The sequence below is a fragment of the Haemorhous mexicanus genome, chromosome 7, assembly GCF_027477595.1.
Source record: "Haemorhous mexicanus isolate bHaeMex1 chromosome 7, bHaeMex1.pri, whole genome shotgun sequence".
Lineage (NCBI taxonomy): Eukaryota > Metazoa > Chordata > Aves > Passeriformes > Fringillidae > Haemorhous > Haemorhous mexicanus.
In genome coordinates, this window is record NC_082347.1 from 32,095,129 (window position 1) to 32,115,183 (window position 20,055).

The window sequence follows — 20,055 nt, forward strand, 5'->3', positions numbered from 1 at the left end:
GGCTTTCAACATTTCCAACTTCCACAGCTTCTCTGGGCAACCTGTGCCAATGCCCCACCACCCCAAAAATAAATTTCCTCTCAATATCTAATCTAGACCTGCTCTTTTTCAGCTTGAAGCCATTAGCCCATTTTATAACTCCATGCTCTTGGCAAAAGGCCCTCTCCAGCTCTTTTGTAGCCCTTTTCAGGCACTGGAAGGTGCTTTAAGGTCTCCCCAGAGCCTTCTCTTCTCCAGACTGAACATCTCCAGGTCTCTCAGCCTCACAGGAGAGGTGCTCCAGCCCTCTTCTTATTACAGCCTTCCAATCTTCTCGAAGTATGGAGTGCTATTATTTTTGTATTTCTCCTACTTGCTGGTCTGGGTACAACACCCAAGTAGAAAATAAAATCAATACCACTGGTAGAATGATGATTGTAATCTGATGACTACTTTACTGGTTGGGCTTTTCTGTTGTTCATTTTATGTTAGTTTTTAGGACACTTTTATTATTTGATTCCTTTCCTCCCCCTCCAAGTTTTTCAAGGTTAAGTTTTGATTAGAATTAGATGAGAATCTTTTCAGAAAAACATTTCATTTTGATTAAATGCTATTATATTTTGACAGATTTTAAGGATATTTTTAACTTTTTTTTTTACTTTTTAATTTTTAGGGCCAGCTCTAATGACTTACTGACTTTAAGGAAATAATTTCTGGTGGAAGTCATGACTTGATCTGAGGACCAGAATAAATACCTTGCTTTTAATGACCAAAAAGTTTATATTTTGGTCATATAGGACTATATGCACTTTGAGCAGTTTTTCTGCAACTACTGGCCATGGATGTTTGGATTTTCAAGTCACACAGTATCACTATTGAACTTTGACTAGATGACTGAACCACTCTAAAAAAGGAAGAAAAACGCAACATAATTCCCAGTGCAACTGGTTCACCAATTGTGCTCACATTTCTATTCACTACAAACCAGCATCTACACCAGCAAAATTCCATAATAGGAATGTATACAAAAAAATCACCAAGTATCACAAAAATAAACTCAGATATATTTAAATAAAGCATTTTTATCCAACTCTTTTAACCAGGATCTACTGCATTCTCTTTCTCTAATGCCAACTACATTAGTAAACACTGTGCCATCAGCAATAATCCATGTATATTAACTTGTTTCTGTATTACACTGCTGAATTAATTCTTCTCAGAATACTCCTTCCTAGTAATTAGGGCATTTTCACAGAGCACACAGTTCCAGAATTACAAAGTACCTTGATAACTTCCATGCATTTTTCTGTCACAGTACATTTAACAGCAAAATCTCAAGAAGCTACTGGAAAAATAATAACAAACATGAAAATTGTTGATAGAGTACAGAACTGCTGTGTCCCTGCATACACTGCCTGTATGTGGTGTGGATTCTTCCAAGTCTCCACCTGACACACAATGTGTGGTTGACTCTCTGAGGGGAGTACATTTTCTTCAGTACACCTCTTCCACATCCCCAGATCATGCAAACAGATATGTGATGACACCCAGATTACAGAAATCATTACAGAGCAGCCCATCACTAAAGCCTGCCCAGCCACAAGTGTGTCCTAACAATATTTTAATGAGGTATAAAACAACAGCTTTCTTTTTCCAACATTTGTTTTATTTTGGTTTTGATGGACATTTTTAAGCCAAGAAGTCTCCAGTCACCTCTCACTTTAAAGGTTTGACTTTATCTGCTCATCTCCCACCTGATGTCTCCTTTCATAGAGCGACACTACAACTCTTTCATCACACATGTGGGTGTCAGGGCATCACTTAGAGCTGCAGGTGGAAGAAAGAAAAGGGGGAACAGAAGAGCTTTGAATAAAAAATATTTTATTTCAATATTAATGGCTCCTCTTTAAAAAAAAGAAGATGAAAGAATAAAAAGTACATGTGGCCTACAAGGAACTGAGTTGTGTCTACAGAGTATTTTCTCAGAGTTATGTAGTAAGCATCATCAGGCTGTTTTTCTTCAGGGGTTTAAATTTCTCTGGAGCAGTAGGAGGAAGAGGTGTTTCAAAAAGCAGCCAAAAGTAAGCAAATAAAGAAGAAAATTCTCTTGGCAACATATACAAGAAATGCAGCTGTAAAAGACACTACAGCTTCTCTGCAGTGTTTGCAGGGAGAGCCTCCTCAAGACTAAAACTAGCAAGCTCAGTGGAGTTTATTCACAAGACTTTTGAGTGACCCAAAAGCTATTTACAAAACAACATGACAAGCTAAAATGGCAATGAAAATATCAGTGAGCAATCAGGAAAATGTATTTTTGCTTTCATCAACCATTCAAACCCATGTAAAAGTCTTTAAAGTCTTCCAGGTGCACCTTTCCTGTCAAAACAAGCAGCGTAACTAAATGCAGCCTCAGGAAGGCCTGATGCCAGAGGCCTTGCTTTGTGTCTTCCAATTTTAGAGAAGTCCTAGTTTAGAGAGTACTGGAAGTAATCTGTACTAAAGCAACTCCTCAGCCTTCCTTAGATATCAGAAAATTTCCCTCATTCTCTGCCCAGTGCAGCTGTGTCCAGGTTGATCCCCTCAAAGCCATTTGATTTAGACAAAGCACCAGGAACAGGAGAGAATATCCCCACATTCTGCTTTAAGTTGTGACTTCAGGACATTTTACTTCACTATTTATTTCTGGTCTTAAAAATAAGTGAAGTCAGTCTTCTCACTTTTCAGGATGATTACACTCTGCATACAAGCCAAAATATTTAATAATAAATTAAAACAGCCCAGCCAACAACAAATCACAGGGCACTGAGCAAGGCTTTACCCAACCTGTACACCAGCACTGGCTACAGAGATGGTGCTGCAGAAATCTGGATTTCAACTGCACTTCTGCAGCCTCTTAGGCCCCAGTTCCCTTTTGCCAACTGTGACCATGCCTTGGGTGCAAAAGGCTTCCCTTCTGATTCAGCATTTCAGTGCTGCTGGATCCTCAAGTACATGGCTGCACAGAATGGAAATGCACATTAAATCCCAGTGCTGCTCTCTGTGGTGCTCTCAATCACACAGGCACAGCTGCTTTCTGCTGTGGATGTGCTTCAAGACTGACATTGTCCATAGAATTGCAACTAAAATTTTTTTTTTGCCCTAGGATAATTATAAATATGCCAGAATGAGATGCAACAGTGTCTCCACAAATTGTATTATTTTCACTTTTGACAGCAAAAGTACAGTCTAGCTTATACTGAGGTGTGTTATGCAAGGGGCATTCTGTGCAAGGTGAAAATACAGGCTTGCAGTTTCATGCTTTGTGCATGGCTGTAGGGAAATTGGATGAATGGCTGGAACATTTTTTCATCTTTTAACTTGCTCTTTGCCTTTGAAGCTCCAAGCCTAAGTTCTCTTATTTGTTAGGTTCTAAGAGGCCTTCAAATTTGAGCTCCACACGAAGGGAAAATTATAACTTCATCAGTTTTCTTATTGCAGGCATCCATCAGCTCATTTCACAATAAACCAGAACTGTAAGCAATGACAGGAAACTTCAAAAGGCTTGGAGTACTATACAGGACATGGGGGTAAAGCAACAGGGACAGTCCTTTCAGCCCTCTGAGCCACTTCAGCAGTTAAAATTTTGTTGGATGTCTCAATGACAAGGTACCCAGATTTCTATGACTTTCTGCTTTTATTAGCCCAGAAAAAAACAGAAGATGTGTAGAGCTCTGAGTTTGCACCTGACATTTTGAGACCCTGTTAGGAGTCCTGCAGGAAAGAAATAGTGATAGAAACACACATGTGACTGTCTGTACAGACACTCCCACAGCAATGAGTTTAAGTTAAAAATGGAATTTGGCTTGCATTAGCTTCAGCTAACACAGGTTCTGAGAAAGGATTAAAAAGCAGAAGCAGCAAACAAAATCTCTGGTCTATCCTTTGCAGACCAAATATAAATTCAACATTAGAAGTAAATTTGACCTAGAGCTCTTCCTTCTTTTAGAAATTAAAAGAAAATATTTGACTGAAGCAGTCATGAATCTTGCTATGTTCAAAACCTGTGGGTTTGACATAAATTTATAGTTTAGAAACTAACATGCTGGTCTCATTTTAATCACTGGTTCAGCTCCTCAAAATTTCAAGATTACTATTTTGAGTAAAAGTTTCTCCTCTAAAGGCATATTCACAGGACAGAAGCCCACTTCTGCTCACAGGCAGACTAATGCCTCTATAAGGAATTGATGAGAAGTCCCACAGATTTACATCAAAACACAGGAAAATCTTTGATTCAGACTATACAACCATGTTTGCAGGGGAAAAAAAAGTTCACTGTCTTCTTCATCTCTCAGTCTTCTTTTCCATGTGAGTCAAAGTTACACTGATTTCTCTAGTGGAAACATGCTCACTTTCAAGGGCTAAGCAGGTCTAACAGTAATTAAAAGCACAACACCAGCCACTAGAGGATGTCTGTCTGTGGCAGAAACACTGGTGTCCTCCAAGACTTCAGGCTCTGTCCCTTAACTGTAGCAGGACCAGACTGAACTCTTCACTCTCCCATCCTAAATCAATGCTTTGCTCAGACTATTATTCAGCATATTTCAGTTCTGCAGGACTCTTAGATCAAAGGCCCACTGTTCCAATGTTGTATAAACACTTAATGGCCCTTTCATACCAGTTCTAAATTAATCTCAACAAACCAGCAGTGCAGACTGTATTCAGCCACGTTGCCTTCAAGACTTCATTCCAGCACCTCTGTATGTGTGGGGAACTTGTGTCAAGGAAATCAGGAAGAGGGTTTTGCTCTTACCAGTAGAACCTGTTGGGTGTAACTCCCTCATGAAGAAGCAGCCATCTTCTGCCAAACTCCACAGAACTGAATAACTGTGGACAAAACAAACAGTCATGAATCACAGTGAAACACAAAGATACCAGAGAAATTAACCTGAAAAACCCTTTACTACTTCTGAGACAGTGACTTGGACTTTTATTTGTCTCAGTCTCGAAGAGAAACACCTGGGGCAGCTGAAACATGTCTGTGGTACCTTTAATTGGCATAGAGAATATTAAGATGTGTGATTTGGGACACAACTGGTATTACCTGAGGGATCACTTTATGGGTAAACCCAGAAACCTGCCCTGAACAAAAACTCATCATTCAGTTGCCTTCCTCAATATTATGTTCAGAAGAACATTGTTTCTCCATTAGCAGTGCCATCCTTAGGAAGCTTTGTCAATCTGGCACCAAAAAATGTTCTAACATGTCTAGACCTCCCCTGCAGGACTGGATGAGTTGAAACAGCACAAGTTACTTGTTCCAAGGAAATGCGTGATCGTCCCTCTGCTCTTGTCCTTCTCCTGCCAACAACGTGACACCTTCTCCTCGTCTGGTCGTGCAAACAATATCCAAATACATCAATCACTTCAGAAAATCTTTCCATGATAAATACCAAACCAGCCTGAGAAAGGTCAGCAAAAAGGCACGTTGCAGGTATTATAAATCCTGTCATATCTTTGAGGAATGATATACAAATGTTACCATTACAGAACACTTACCAACAGCTGCTCTCCCTAAGTGCTGCCATCAAGTAATTCTCAGAAGGCCAGTAGAGGGAAGGATCACTTGGGTTCTGTTATTTCTTTTGCTTAATTTAGCTTCAAATTCATCATGTGGAAGGACTGAGAGGCAGTCAGCCCTACACTTTTCTTGCAGATTCATCCTGTTTCCCCTCCTTTCTTTGCCTGGTAGACTTGGTCAGTCCCCTTTTCTGGCAAGGCAGATGTTGGACATTGTTTTTTGAACTATTATCTCTCTTTTCATGACATCTCTTAAAGGATTTTGCATAAAATGCAGATGATCTGAATCTTTATGGCAAATTTTTTGGAACATGAAGTGGCTGTGGATTGGTAGGAAAGATGGATGTCTTTGAGATTACCAGAAAAAAAATGATGAATTAAAAGCTTTGTGTTCATCAAAAAGATGATTTGAATGTATTTTAAGAATTATGAGACTGGGATATAAAAAAACTTTGAGGTCTACTTATTTGGATATTGATTCCAATATCCATACCTTTCCTATGTTAAAAACTTTTAAGAACATGGAGAAACTAATTGAAATAGCTTTTTAGTAAGGACTAGACTGGCATGTGTTAAAATTTACTTTGAAATATTAAAGCTAAAAATTCACCTCTTTCATCTCCCCTTCTCTTGAGCACTGTCAAAGAAGAGAGAGGGAAGAAGGTGGAGGGGACAGAAGATAACAAGAGTAAGAAGAGGGAAAAACAGTTTAGTTCTGTGGCTAGAAGTGCATCTAATTTTAAAATTTCAGTGAGACTTATTTTTCCATAAGTAGAAGATTATAGATCCATTTTATTTGAAATTTTACGAAACACTAACTACAACAAAGGAACACTTTTCTTTTTGGAAATTATATAAAATCTTTTAGAACATTGAACAACCACTTTTTGAAGTGATTTAAGGTCATCTATTCAAGAACTTTACCACTACAGGAAGTATTTTCCCTCCCTCACACTCAAAATTCATTTCTAGACCTTTTTTTATAATTGCAGCAAATATAAACATGATAACAATAAGCTATTGCTATTATCTATTATCTCACTGATGTCAAAGTTTTTCTTTTCATGGTAAAGTACTTTCTTCTGTGCTAAGTACTGTCTTTGACATATAGTAATTTAAGTTTCAATAAAGCTCATGTAATCCTTTAATTAAGAACAGGAAGCAATCCAAACTCAGCAAATACCTCTGTATTTCCACAGCAGGGATAAACAGGATGCAAGTTTTCCAGGGAACTGATGTTCCAACAGCTGAAGTCATCACATTGAATCCTGTTTCCCCACTTTTTATCTCTCACCCTTATCCCTCTCTGGCTTCCCTGAGCACAACTTCCAGCAGGTTATTCCCTCTCTGAATTTGCTGGTGACAGTAACAGTGCCCAGAATTAATTAATCACAGCCTGCCAAAGCTTTCTCTGTTCAGGTGTGGCACCCTCCTCCCCTCCTGCAGTCCCACTGCAGTGCCAGGTGCTTGACAGCCCCCGTGCCACAGCTTCCCTCTGGCTCTCCCAGCACAGCTCTTCCCCCAGAGGAGCCTTGACCTGGAGCATCCTTCAACTCCCCCACAAGAACAGAGGCTGTGATGCTGCACAGCACCCAGAGAGCCCTGCTTTCTCCTGATCTGTGCCCTGAGGAAGATGTGATTCAGGCAAAAAAGTGGAGAAATGCAAGAGTTTCTAAGTCTGCTTCAAATGAAGGAAATGGATCCAGCAATTCTACTGTCAGGGCTGGACTGTTAAATTAGAAGCCAGTGCCCAGTGAGCTGGAGACAGCATGTGAGAAAAGGCAACAGCTCTCAAAGGGAAATACCAGCTCCCTGGGAGCCCACATCCAAAGCTCTCATTGTCTTTGATAAGACACTTTCATAACCCGACATTAGAAGGTTTTTCATCCTCTGCCATTATCTCAGCACCAGCTTTGGCCTTTACTGACTCACAGCAGCACAGGCAGCACTAATATATCTTTAGCAAAGAGGGAATTCCCCACCTTATGGACAACCACCCCACCTCCCCCCCCCAAAAAAATGGCAATAAGATTTTTTTCAGATATTTTATTCTAAGTATCACTAATTTTTAAACCTAGTTAATTCAGTTGGACTGAAAAAAAAAAAAAGAAAAAAAAAGAAGTCTTTGAAGGCTATGTTTCTGTCAAGTATCGGTTATGATCCAGCTGGGATTATTTTTCCCCTTTTAGCAATTGTAGTGCTTGAATGGATATTTTTTATACCCAGCATGGCATTTTGCTCTTGTTACAAAATCCCTCTCTCTCTTGGGACTTCTTGTGATAGCCTTGTGCAAGCAGTCCCTTCAAAGATGACATTTTGTTTTCTTTGGCAAGCACTGCTGTCTGATGACAATTTGCATTATTAGACTGAAGTTAGGGAATGTTCTTTGCTGCACTTATTTTTCAAGCACAGATAGAAAACGAATTACAATTTTATTGTATGTTTTCATCTGAGGGCCAAGCTGACATTTCTGTTTTCACGGAGACAAAACTGTTATGAAGTACAAATCTTGTATTGATCTCTCAGATTTGACCCTTGCTCATCAGGGAATAATTCTCTTCTTGCTTCTTCTCTTCAGCATTTATTTTTACAGATTGTGTAACCACCATTAAGCAGTCTGGGTTTGCTTTGTTTTACTTTTTTAAATCTTAATATTCTGTGAAGTAGAAACCTACCACCTACCTCATTTATATAAGAGAAAAGAAATGCAAAGGAAAAGAAAAGAAAAGGCTGTTCTGAGGTTACAAATACCTTCTGAGGCTGAGCAGGGATTCAAATAAACCCTTTGAATGGTGAGACAATTCCCCAGCCCGCTCACAACACGACACCACAGTCTCTGGGAGTAGGGAAAGCTGACATCTGACAACTGAACTTCTTTCCTTATCTACACTAGACATGACGCGATACTCCCCCTCCCTCTTTTTTGTTTCCCAGCCAGTATGAGAGCCCAAGAGCTGCTCATGTATTTCATAGGAATAGTGTAAGCTTCACCTTGAAATGCTCTGGGATACCCAGGTAACAGCAGCATACAGCTGCCATGTATTATTCTTTTCCCTTTCTAATTTCCTCATCTTTCCAGCACCAGCTTCAGACTTGACTAATTTCTTCTTTTGCATTTCACAGTATAAAAACCAAACTAAATTCTATAAAATATAAGGAGAAAACATGATTTCTTTCCAAAATGTTCCATTAAGAATAACTAGGCTTTATTTGACCCACCCATTCTGATATAATACCACCTGAAGGGTCATTGTGCCAGTCAAGACCTACCATCAGCCCTTCTGTTTTCAACAGATTACTTTTCCTAGACAAAGCTGTTATGTGAGGAATGTCTTGTGCTTCCATCTTCACTTTAGTGCCTTTACAGATTGCTGCAGATACAACTGACCCTGAGTGTCCATGATGTTTCATCATTCAGCATTCAAAATAATTGGATTAAATATTTGATTCTGATGCTCCTTCACATACAGATCTTGAATCGTGTGGCAGTTCCATGTGCTTCCTATGCTGATGAGGATATTAAATTTTAGACAATGATTTAATCTCATGCAAGAAAAAATATGCACATAGAAATTCAAAACCTGGTTAAATAAAGGGTGATTTAAATTGCAGGTTGGAAGTGACATTAGGGAAATACTTTGAGAAGTCAGTAGTTCCTATTATTTCTCTTTTACCTTGGAGATTTCCCCTAAACATGTTAAAATGGAATACAGCATGGAGTCTGAGTTGACTGGGTTTACCAGCTTTGGTCTAACATTCAAAAGAGAAAAGGCTCTTTCTCTCACCTCTAATTTCCATGCACTCTCAACTCATTCTCCCTGGACACATATCAGACCAAAAAATATCAATCTACACTACATTATTGACCTAAAAAAAACCCCAGATGCAAATGGAAAACTAGCTCAGAACCGCTTTGAAAGCACTGGGTTTGATTCAAATTCACCTCTAATTCCATGAGAAGGTTTCTACTAGCCACTGCTCCTTGTACTTTCTTCACATATGCTGACTTCTTGACTCTTACACTTCCTCATGTTTCTATGAGATGATTAAAACTAATGCTATTCATGCTGTTTCCCCCTTACCCCTTCACACACCATTTATTCACATACAAAAATCCTCAAAATAACCAGTGCACCTTAGCCACAGATTTTGCACTGCTGAACCATATAAATATTTTGAGAGATCTTTCTTTTCCTCAAATTTCAAATTCACCAGAGAATGCAACATCCCAATAACAGTTTAGCTTTATAAACAAAACAGAGTCCAACTGGAAAAAGATAATTTTTTTCCTAAAGATGCAACAACACTATTTGAAATACATGCCAGCAAGTCCTTCTTCTTCTCATACATTTATGCAGAATAAATTTTATATTGCTGATAAATTGCACTTTACCACCATGACTTTTACTACTACTACAAATGCAGGTGGCATTTGAAGAAATTCTAGTGTTCTACAAGGTTTCAGTCATCATTCTCATTGTTCATGAGAGCATTTTTCAAGTATTATTAACTGTGAAAGGCCATATTTTGAACTGATCTAAAAGCTCAGGAAAGCAAAGAGCAGTAGGGAAGGCATCATGTGGATTGCTGCAATTTGGTGATGTACTTCTCCAATTTAAATCTCTCTTGCATTTCTTTTGCTTTCTGTACAGTTTGCAGAAAAAGTGGGATTAGTGTATCAAAGAAGGACTTCAGACTGAACATGTTTATACAGGCATAGGCAATAGTCCTTTATGCCCCTTTGCCCCTGACTCTATCTATTGGATGAAAAATCACAGTGGGAGAGAAGTTTCCAGAGTGGCAAAAGAGACATCTCAAAATAGGAATGAAATGGAATGAACAGGGATTTGGATGGACACATGTTCCCCACATGCATCCAGTGCAGCCTACTTGGGTATCAAACAAAGTACATTACATTTAAAGAGATTGCTGCACAGGGCATTTCTTCTTCAGAGCAGCCAAAGTTTGGAAGGTATGCTGCCATTCCCTGAATCAGACTATGGACCAGGTTTTCCTCCTCTAAACTGCATTTAAAAGAACAGTATGTTTTGTATAAAAAAGAACCTGAAATCATGCATGGTAGTTCTTTCCTAAAATAAAACATACAGAAATGGGCTACAGGGCTGACACTCATTTACCTCCCTGGTCTCTGATCTATGTAAGTTCCATGGTTAAGAAGCTTAAATATCCTTGAAGCAATAAAGTTCACAGGATGCTGCAGAGACTTTGAACATTTTAAGTTGCAGGCAATGCATTAATCACGCACGCAGAACCATCAATAAGGTTACCCAATAACTGGTGCTTATTGAATGCTGATGGAAACACATCAGAGTGATAAAGCTGTCAGATACCTGCTTCACAGCCCATTCAAACACCAGTGATGTCTGCAGCTCTGCAGCTGCTTTTGCTGATGAACCACATGCTACTGCCATGCAGAGATGTTTGGTTTGGGCCTAACACAGCAATTGCTTTTGTGAATGTTCAGCACATCAAAGCACCCTGAAGATGACCCTCAGCTTTCTTCCCACCTGTCCCTCAATAACTCCTCACACACTGTCAGCTATGAGCCACATCAGCCAGTATTCTGATTTTGTGGCAGTTTGCAAGCAAGGAACTGCATTAGGATGATGTGCCCAGTTCATTCAGCTCGCATGCTAAAAAAGCGACAGGAAACATATTTTTCACCAGGAGGTATTTAAAGGACTGTGACTGGCATATGTATTTTAAAGACAGAAGGAGCCTCTAATATCATCAGTGTGCTTTCCTCCTAACAGATGCTGCACCATCTTTACCAGTAACTCAAGCAGTAGAGAGAATTATTCAGGCCAACAACTGATGGCTGAACTAGATTGTATCACTTGGAAAGACACCCAATCTCAAGCCCAAGGGATGATGAATTTACCACTCCACTTAGAATGTTTTCCTCAAGGTTAAATCCCTTCTCTACTAAGAAATACTATCTCTGCTACAGACAACAGGGTACCCAGCAGTTGCTTTCTGCTGTGTTGTAAATTTACTAAGTAGATTCATAATTGCTTAGATAACTGCAATAAGTAAGCACATTTTTGTTTAAAAAGTGCACCGTATTTGAATGAGAACAGAAGAGAAAAGGCTTACTACAGCAGAATTTAGGGCAAAGTGTCAGAATTTTCATGCACCCATGCACAGCTTTAAATTTAAAAATAAATTATTGTTCATCATTTGCATTATATTAAAACCTATGGCTTTGAGTGAATGTAGTGTTGACAGGCACTTTGTATAATAAGAAAGTGGAGACATTTTGGAGATTGCACTCAACCAAATGACAGACAGAGAAAGAGAAGACAGAGGTGAGTCACGTACAGAAAAGTAATGGAAGTTGCTCAACACCACAGAGGTCAGTAGCACACCCAGCAGTATGGAGTACATGCCTTTATTCCTAATCCACTGAACCTTCCCACTCTGATGGAATGGAAACAGTCTTTTTCTTTCATGGAAGTAGGAAAAGTGGAGTTATATAGAACACAGAAAATCTTGAAGAGAAATAACAGATCTACCCTTAGCTAAAGCATGTATCCAGGATCCAAAACCAAAAAAAGAACAAGTTCTCTAAGGGTACAGAGGGCTGATGTTTGTACAGATGGATAAGCAAGGATATATTGATTTGCCTAAAGATGAGTGAGTCAGTGGTGAAGAGCACAGTAATTACTGCTGGAAAGTCTTTCCTTCTGACTCACTGATCACACTCCTGGCCCAGAAATCTATCTTCTGCTGGGCTCTGCTAGTTGATTTTTTTCTTTTTCCTCTTTATTATTAGAGTAGGAAACAACATTAGAGATTCCTATCACTTTTAATTCCATTCTTTATTTTAAATTGTTACCCCAGCATGTTATGCTTAGTGAGGTCTGTAAAAGACTGATGGGTACTCTAGGAAACTGTATTTTTCAACACACTTACTACACTGGCATATGGCCAATCTAAAAAGGAAAGAGGGAAAAAAAAGAAGATACAGCCTGGCCTCATTATTCTTCTTTTGATGACCCTTCCTTGTTTATTTTCAGAATGCTGGCTGCCACCAAACTTTTCAATTTGCTTAGAGATAGCAAGGGATATTTGCAAAGGGTGGTGTGCAAGATGTGTTATTATCCACAATGCCTAACAGGTGTCTGTGCTTTGAGTCCTCACACACAGCCCTAGCTACACATGAGGGTATTTCTGTGCATCACTTGCTTAAAACATAACCACATGGAATGCCTTAAGAACAGGAGCAGCAGTCACAAGGCTTTCTTTCCTGAGGAAAGCCCTATGCATTCCTGGCACAAGCGCTGGTAACCCAGAAGAGATATCTAAGAACAAGCAGGAATTGCAATGCTGCAAAAGCTGGGGCAAACAACTTTTAATATGGAAATTACTAGTTACCTTTTCCATCTTCAACAATGTGCATCAAAGAGTACCAGGTCTGCTGGAAAACTGGCTTGGATTATTAGTGGTGCCCCAAATATTAACACAAAAAGTGCAGACTGTTGCAGGAGGGATGCCACAGGGAAAGGGGGAGTTACTCACACAGGCTAATGTTAGCTTTATGCAAACTAGTTCCCTGGTTGTGTCCACAGTCTGTCAAAAGAGATAGGCTTTTCCAGAGGATGATTCGAAGTGGCTAATGCTTACCACTGTAGAGAAGCTTTTTTCCTCTCCATTAATTTTAGATGGGATTAGCCTCCCTCAGCTAACATTAGCCCAAGTGAATAGTCCTCTGAATTGTTGTCAACACTGCTGTCAGCAGTGTAGCAAAAAAAAAAAAAAAAAACAAAAAAAACCACCACACCAAAAGGAGGTCACTTGATGGTAACAATTTTTTTTGTTAGGTTTTTGGGGTGGGTTTTTTGGGGTTTTTTTTTTTGAGTTTTTGTTTGTTTGTTTCGGGAGTTTTTTTGTTTGGGTTGTTGTTGTTTTATTGGTTCATTTGGTTTGTTTGTTTTGGTTTGGGGTTTTTTGTTTGTTGTTTTGTTTGGGTTTTGGGTGGTTTTTTGTTTTGCTTTTGTTTTTTACCTGTGATGCAATTTCTGAGAAAATTAATCTGGATTTTATTCTCCCTTCTCTGGTCTAAGTAAGAAATGACTGTTACCATTGAAATGGAAAGTGTGTAAATAGAAAAAGAATAATTTATGCTGAAAGGAACTCCTGGAGGTTCTGGGTGTGATCCTTTTCCAAGCAGATACCCCCTCAAAAGATCCTAATGCAGTGAAATGAAAGGTTTTAAAATTACAGAGTGTAATCAGAATAGCCCATCACATCTTGAAGAGTGAATTCTGGCTACATCTATGGCAGATACTCTACTGTCAGACACAAGTATTACACCAAAACACAGGGACAGATGGGGCTAAAGGTACTTTTAAGTGCTGGCCTGCTGTCTCACAGACATCCTGTGGCCATAAGAATCTGTATCTCTTCTCTAAGTGGTTTCTCTGTCATCCCAGATATAAGAATACCTTTCTCTTCCACTTACATGCATGAGGAGTGGACATCCTTTAATGTAGGAAAATGAAGAAGATGATATGGTTTGATGTCAGAAGATATGCTGTCCCAAAAGTATCAGAATACTGATTTGCCATATTTCAGCACTTTAGAAATACAGACAAGTATCAATCCCTAATATTCATCTTCAGCATGATATACACAGTCATTAAAGGTAGGCAGATGAAACCAGACATTTGGAAAAGACCAAAATGAATAAAGAAAGAAAAAAAACCCCAAAACATAAACTTCTTCATTTACTAGTGCTATGCTGACAGGGCTCCTTTAATTTGGAGTGCCTTGCTTTTCAAGAGTTACTTTAAAATGGGAGTGAAGAAACAACAACAATAACTCAGTTTTAAACCTGCTTTTCAGCCTCTGTGGCTGCCTTTCAGTACTTGAGTGCCTTTGTGCATTTATTCCCGAGCTGGGCAATTACGACTCTGCATTTTGCCTGTCTGACTTGTGTTTCCCAATTTCACCTTTATTTCATCTCTCCAAATAGCTCTGTTATTCCTGGCTGATTACTAACCACTCCTCTGTGTGCCTGACCCATCTGAATAGCAGAAGATGTCTCCACATGAACTAGAGGCTCTTATATTCCACGGTCTGATTACACAGCAAACCACTTTTGAAGATTACACAGTAATACATAGGTAATACTCCCATAAAATACAGCCCCTCATTCTACAAGCAAGCTGATTAAACCCATGAGAGCTTACATGTACAAGACCACCAAGAAGCCTTTGCCTCACAAGCACTGCTTTACTGTGCTTGGAGCTTCCTCCTGATTTGTAACTCCTTTATGCAGAAAATGGAGAAGCATGCAGTAGTTCTGCAGTTATGTGGTAAGAATCAGCCAAGTAAAAACTGTACTTTCAGCCAGATCAATTAATGCAATCATGAAGCAATTAGTGCAGGCAGCAGATGGTTTGCTGCTCTTTTTTCTTCTCAAGACTGGCAGGAAAAAGCCATGACTGAATTAGGGACTGGTCTGTCAGCAGTGGTAATTCAAGTAAACTGCCCAAGGCAGAGACACAGGAGAAAGACATGTGAACAAAAGCAACCGAGTCACTGAAGCTTAATGAGCTATTGTTCGTCAGCTGAACCCCAGTAATTAACCACATTCACAACAATCAACACCCAAGAAACTGGGACATAAAATTACTTCAGCTAAAACAGATTTCCCTGCCATTGCGTAAACCCCTATTCAAACAAACAAGAAAGGGTCTGATCATAGTGATAGAGTCAGTGGGCTGAGAAGAGATTGAGGGATGATTCTGTGTGACCCACTTACTGTTTATTACAACTGAGCAATGAGAGGCCTCACTACTGTTGGCTTTGCCCTCATCAATCCTCAATTGGATGGACAACTCCTGAGAACCAAAACAGTCCAGATCCAATGTGATTCCTGCCTCTCCAGCTCTTGCTCTATTCACCACCTGATTTTCCCCATCCCATTTGCTGCAAGGACACGATGCAAATGGATGACAACAATCAAGTGGCTTGCAAGAAGGATGTAAAAGTGTTTTCTAGTTGATTATCACCTCCCTCCTGTCAACAGCAAAATTAAATGACTGCACCAATCCTAACTGGTCAAAATACAATTTACTCTTCAAAGTCCTCATCAAGAAAACCCTTACAGCCTCTTCAGTCAGTAGCATCCAAGTTAGTGGCATCAAACTGTAAATTCCTTACCATGCAGATACGTTTCCCTTGCTCCTTGTGTGACTCTCAAGACAGTGCCTGGAATCCAAGGAGTAATGGACTCTCTTCCCTTAAATACAGCCTTAGCACAGGATCAGGAAATAGCTAACAGAAGTGTCATTTGTTGCAAAGCACCCCTCAGCTCCCATTGCAATTATCTAAATACCTGCAGGACTTCTTAATTACTCTGAGAAAATTCTGCCTTTGGATACACAAACACAAAACCAATGGGAGTCATTTACACTTAGCCACAGGCTGAACTTGACCCTTAGTTCGAGTTACATTTAATTTAGTCCAAGGTGATTAATACTCCTTGCCTGCTGGTTACTCTCTACAGTTCTTGGGCAAAGCCTGTCGAAGCCAGAAAATGTATTCATTAGGCTTTAAAGCAGAAACCAGGTCTGTGACTCATACCCATTCAGTGTACTTTTAAAATTCTATTTTGGACTTAATTGGTACAGATCTACAGACTTTGTGCTACCTGATTTTTGTCTTGTAACTACAGTATTGAATTACCAACAGTTATTCAATTTGCTAATCAATTCCATAACAAAAAAATTTTATAATACAGCCTACATCCTTTCTCCCCAAACACCTCACACACACACCCCATACAAACAGCTCCAACTCCACCCCCATAAATTCATGTTAGCACACAAACAGACCCCGTGTTCTTATATCCACATTGTCTTTAAGGATTCTGTGAAAGAGGGGGCATTTCCTATGAAATAGTGATGATATACTTCTTGGTAGCCATCACTCATAAATTAAATAAGCCTTAGCTGTATGGCCTCTAATGCAGAATTATTCCCTGACCAGACTGAATACCCTAGCAATTGAAATGAATTTTCTACTATATGCTACTTTTATTTGACAAAGCTCCCTCTGAAAGTTTCATTGATTTTCATGTAATAAATTTCCTGTTATTAAACACTGTAAGTTTCATTCCAATGGTCCTAAAAAGACATCAGAGACCAGCTTCTGTTCTGTTTCGTATCAGTCCAGAGAACTCAACAGCTACAAGGGAAAGGAAACATTTTGGCCTTCTCTAATTACATACTGATCACAAAGAAATAATTTAATCTGCACATTCCTCTGAACAGAGTATAACCATAGTACACTCTACAAAATGCTGTGAGAGAGGTGAGTGAAAAGCAATGCATGCAACTGACTGTACAGAAAGAATTAAGAGGCAAGATGCATTTCTCAGTTGCAAAGGGTATTAAGCTACAGTCCTGGAAGAATTCTGGTTTTGAATGTAAAGTGAAGGAAGAAAATATTTCAACAATTTCAATACAATCATTTTGCAACCTTACCTACTAACTCAGTTTCCTCATGCCTTTGTTTTCTCAGGCATACTGTAATACCAAGCCTAATTTATGCAAAATGAAAATTAGTAGTTTAATTATTTTACAATTAATTTAACTTCACAGATAGAAAACATCACAGATTTCGAATTTTTATGTTGATCCTTACATAAATGTATAACCTGAACAATTCAGCCAATAGTTAGCTTATCAATTATCTTCACAGATTCTGTTCTTACGTCATACACAAAACAAAAAAGAGACCACTAAATTACTTTGTGTAAAAGTCTATATGCTAAATGTCTAGATATTTCACTCTTTTACCCTTGCTGGGAGCTCAAGAAACTCTTTTGGTCTTTTTCCAGGTTTATTCACAAAACTTTAAAACGTCAGGATGTGAAATCAGCAATTTCTCTGAGCAGTTTGCTCCAAAGGCTAGTTACTTTACAGCTGAGTTTATCTGCCACTGACTCCTAACCATCAATTTTTGTTAGAAGTTTTTATCACTAAATTGAAATGGTTTCTCCTATGATTTTTCTTCCCCCATAGAAACATTTATGTGCAACAATATAGTTTTCCTTCAATATGCTTTTTGTTGAACTAAACAGATTGAGGTCTATCAAATCCTTTGCCGTAAGAAAACTGACTTGTATTGATGTGTCTGATTTTCAAAAAATTCCAACAATGAGTTCTCCTCAAAAAAGTCCTGTGTTTTTGTGTTAGGTTGGGCAGCAAAAAATGAAGGCAAATCTCACAGCATATTTATTTGGCTGATGGATTACCCATACTGAGGGAACTGGACTTCAAAGGAAATTGATTCAGTGCTACTTTTTCCTCTTAGAAAATCAAAAACTACTTGAAAATATGCCAACCAGAGAGGAACAAGGAGTGTCTTATACTGTTCTTGGAGCTGAAACGAAACTGGAGGAAAAGAATTGTCGAATAAGAGGCCAAAAGCCTCATTAGAGGTTTGTGAAGGCTCCTAGCTGTCTTCTCTGCCCACTGCCTGTCACACAGTGTTGCCAAAAGGATGGATGAATAAACACAGACTGCCAGATCAGTAATAGAGGGCTAGGCCCCAGGAACGCAGCAGATGCCCACATCTTTTACTCTGACCTTTGCACTGAGGCTTGGTCAATGTTTCCTGCTTGGAAATACCAAACTGGAATTTCCAGAGACTGTCCTGGGGTCACCCCAAAGACTGTCCTGAATGCTCTGCAGCAGTTGCACAGAGACATGGGGAAGCTCTGGGCTCTCCCCAGGCAAACCAAGCCACAACTCTTACCTTCTGATCTTGGCTGTAGGCTAAGATCCAATCTTCCTGCTTGGGGTGGAAGAGCAGGCTGTGGATGTAGAAGTTCAGACGGTATTTTTGATAGGTGGCTCCTTCATCAGAACTGATTAATAAGCTGCTTTCAACTTCTGGATCAGTCAGCAGCATAATCTATATGGAAGGGAGAGTGAAAATACAGTGGTCAAGAGGAGTCAGATGGAAAACTAAGCAAGCAGCTAGGAACTTCAGAGAAGCTTATTATATATGACTATTACAAAATGCTTCAATGTAATGTCAAAACTACTATGGCCAATGTTTCAGTAATGAAAACAGAATGTTTCAGCTGTTTATATAAACACATAACACATGATCAAATAGGCAGAATGACTTTACCACTAGTTCAAATGAAGCTGGCTAAGCTTATTTGAAAAATTAAACGTGAAAATTTACCACTAGAGCACAGAAGTTACCAGACAGGCACAGTAGGCTGCTAGGGATTTCAAGAATGATCTAATGGGGTGGCACACAAAAAGTCAGGTGCTAAGAAAAGAAACCCAAAACACAGAGAGAGGAAAGAGGCTGATTTCTAATGGTGGGTTTTGTTAGATTCTGGCAGAAATTTCAGAGAAGGCAGTTTGACTGCCTAAAATATTACCTGGCTGTCTGCAACAAGCAGTCTTGCTTTGGCACGAGAACTCATTTGATAATGTGCTGGGTTCTTTCCACCTCCAGTTTCTATGGTGCTTTGAATTATAGATTTGGTAGTGTATCAAAAATAATCTCTGCATAGTAAATTTACTTTCTAGCTTTGTCCAGGAGTGCTAGTTTAGGAGTGACAAAAGATACAGAACTGAGAGTTGTAGTAGCTACTTCACCCCATTAGCTGTGGTATTAATTGGTCTGCATGGCTGATGAACCAGTGGCAATAATGAGTTACTCCTCACGTGTCTCTGCATGAGGGAATATACAGGTCTGAGCAGTAAATAGAGACTGTTCCAGTATTTCAGCAAGCAACAGAGTTATACTCCTAAGGAATGGGAATGAGGCATCACGACTGAAAACCATGAAAATTTTTAAAGAATATTTCCCTTGGAAAGCTATTAAAGGCTTGAATAATTTTTATTTTATTTTTTCTAAGTTGCTTTGCAAATGGCAAGTACTGATCAGTTTTTAGACAAGCCTGAAATGAAAATATCCACACCTGGCATTTCTCAGAACAAATTACTATCTGAGTTTGAGCACTGGGAAAATCTCACACTCTATTTCCTTCTCTTCTTTCATTTAGGCAGGGAGAGTTAGACACAACTTCACTTGCTACCTAGGAATTATAAGGAAGCATAGCATCTGGTGTCTGTGAGACAGCAGATGCTAAAGAGCTATTGTATGTGGAGGTGTAAATACACATATAATCTATGCAGAATATATCTTTCATAATTGAGCAGCTGCAAAATCCTTTTTTCTGTCTCTAGAAACCTCCTTGGTAGCATAACTATTTGGCCTTTGACTTAAATTTTGGGCTTCTGCAAAAACCCCTGAACTTTCAGATTCTGAATAATCTCAGGCCAGTTACATACCCCCACTGTATCTCTAATATAAATTAGGGTAATGTTTCCATTAGCATCAAGGTAGAATCTCCTATTATATCTGATTTACTTTAGAAATTAATAATGAAAATGTGGATTTTTAAACATTTTTATTTTCATTTAACAATTTCAAATATTCCAAGCATATAATTAAAGT

At 39.0% G+C, this 20,055-nt stretch overlaps 1 protein-coding gene across 2 annotated transcripts in view; it reads right to left on the minus strand.

Annotated features, from left to right (window-relative positions):
- Positions 1–20,055, minus strand: part of LOC132330062 (VPS10 domain-containing receptor SorCS1) — a 258,913-nt gene that overhangs the window by 85,302 nt on the left and 153,556 nt on the right. For both annotated transcript variants that reach the window (XM_059851936.1, XM_059851937.1), the window contains exons 4-5: positions 18,328–18,486; positions 4,769–4,842 (exon numbers count right to left, since the gene is read on the minus strand). In XM_059851936.1, the coding sequence (XP_059707919.1) occupies positions 4,769–4,842; positions 18,328–18,486 (233 nt within the window). The remainder of the gene's footprint in view (positions 1–4,768; positions 4,843–18,327; positions 18,487–20,055) is intronic.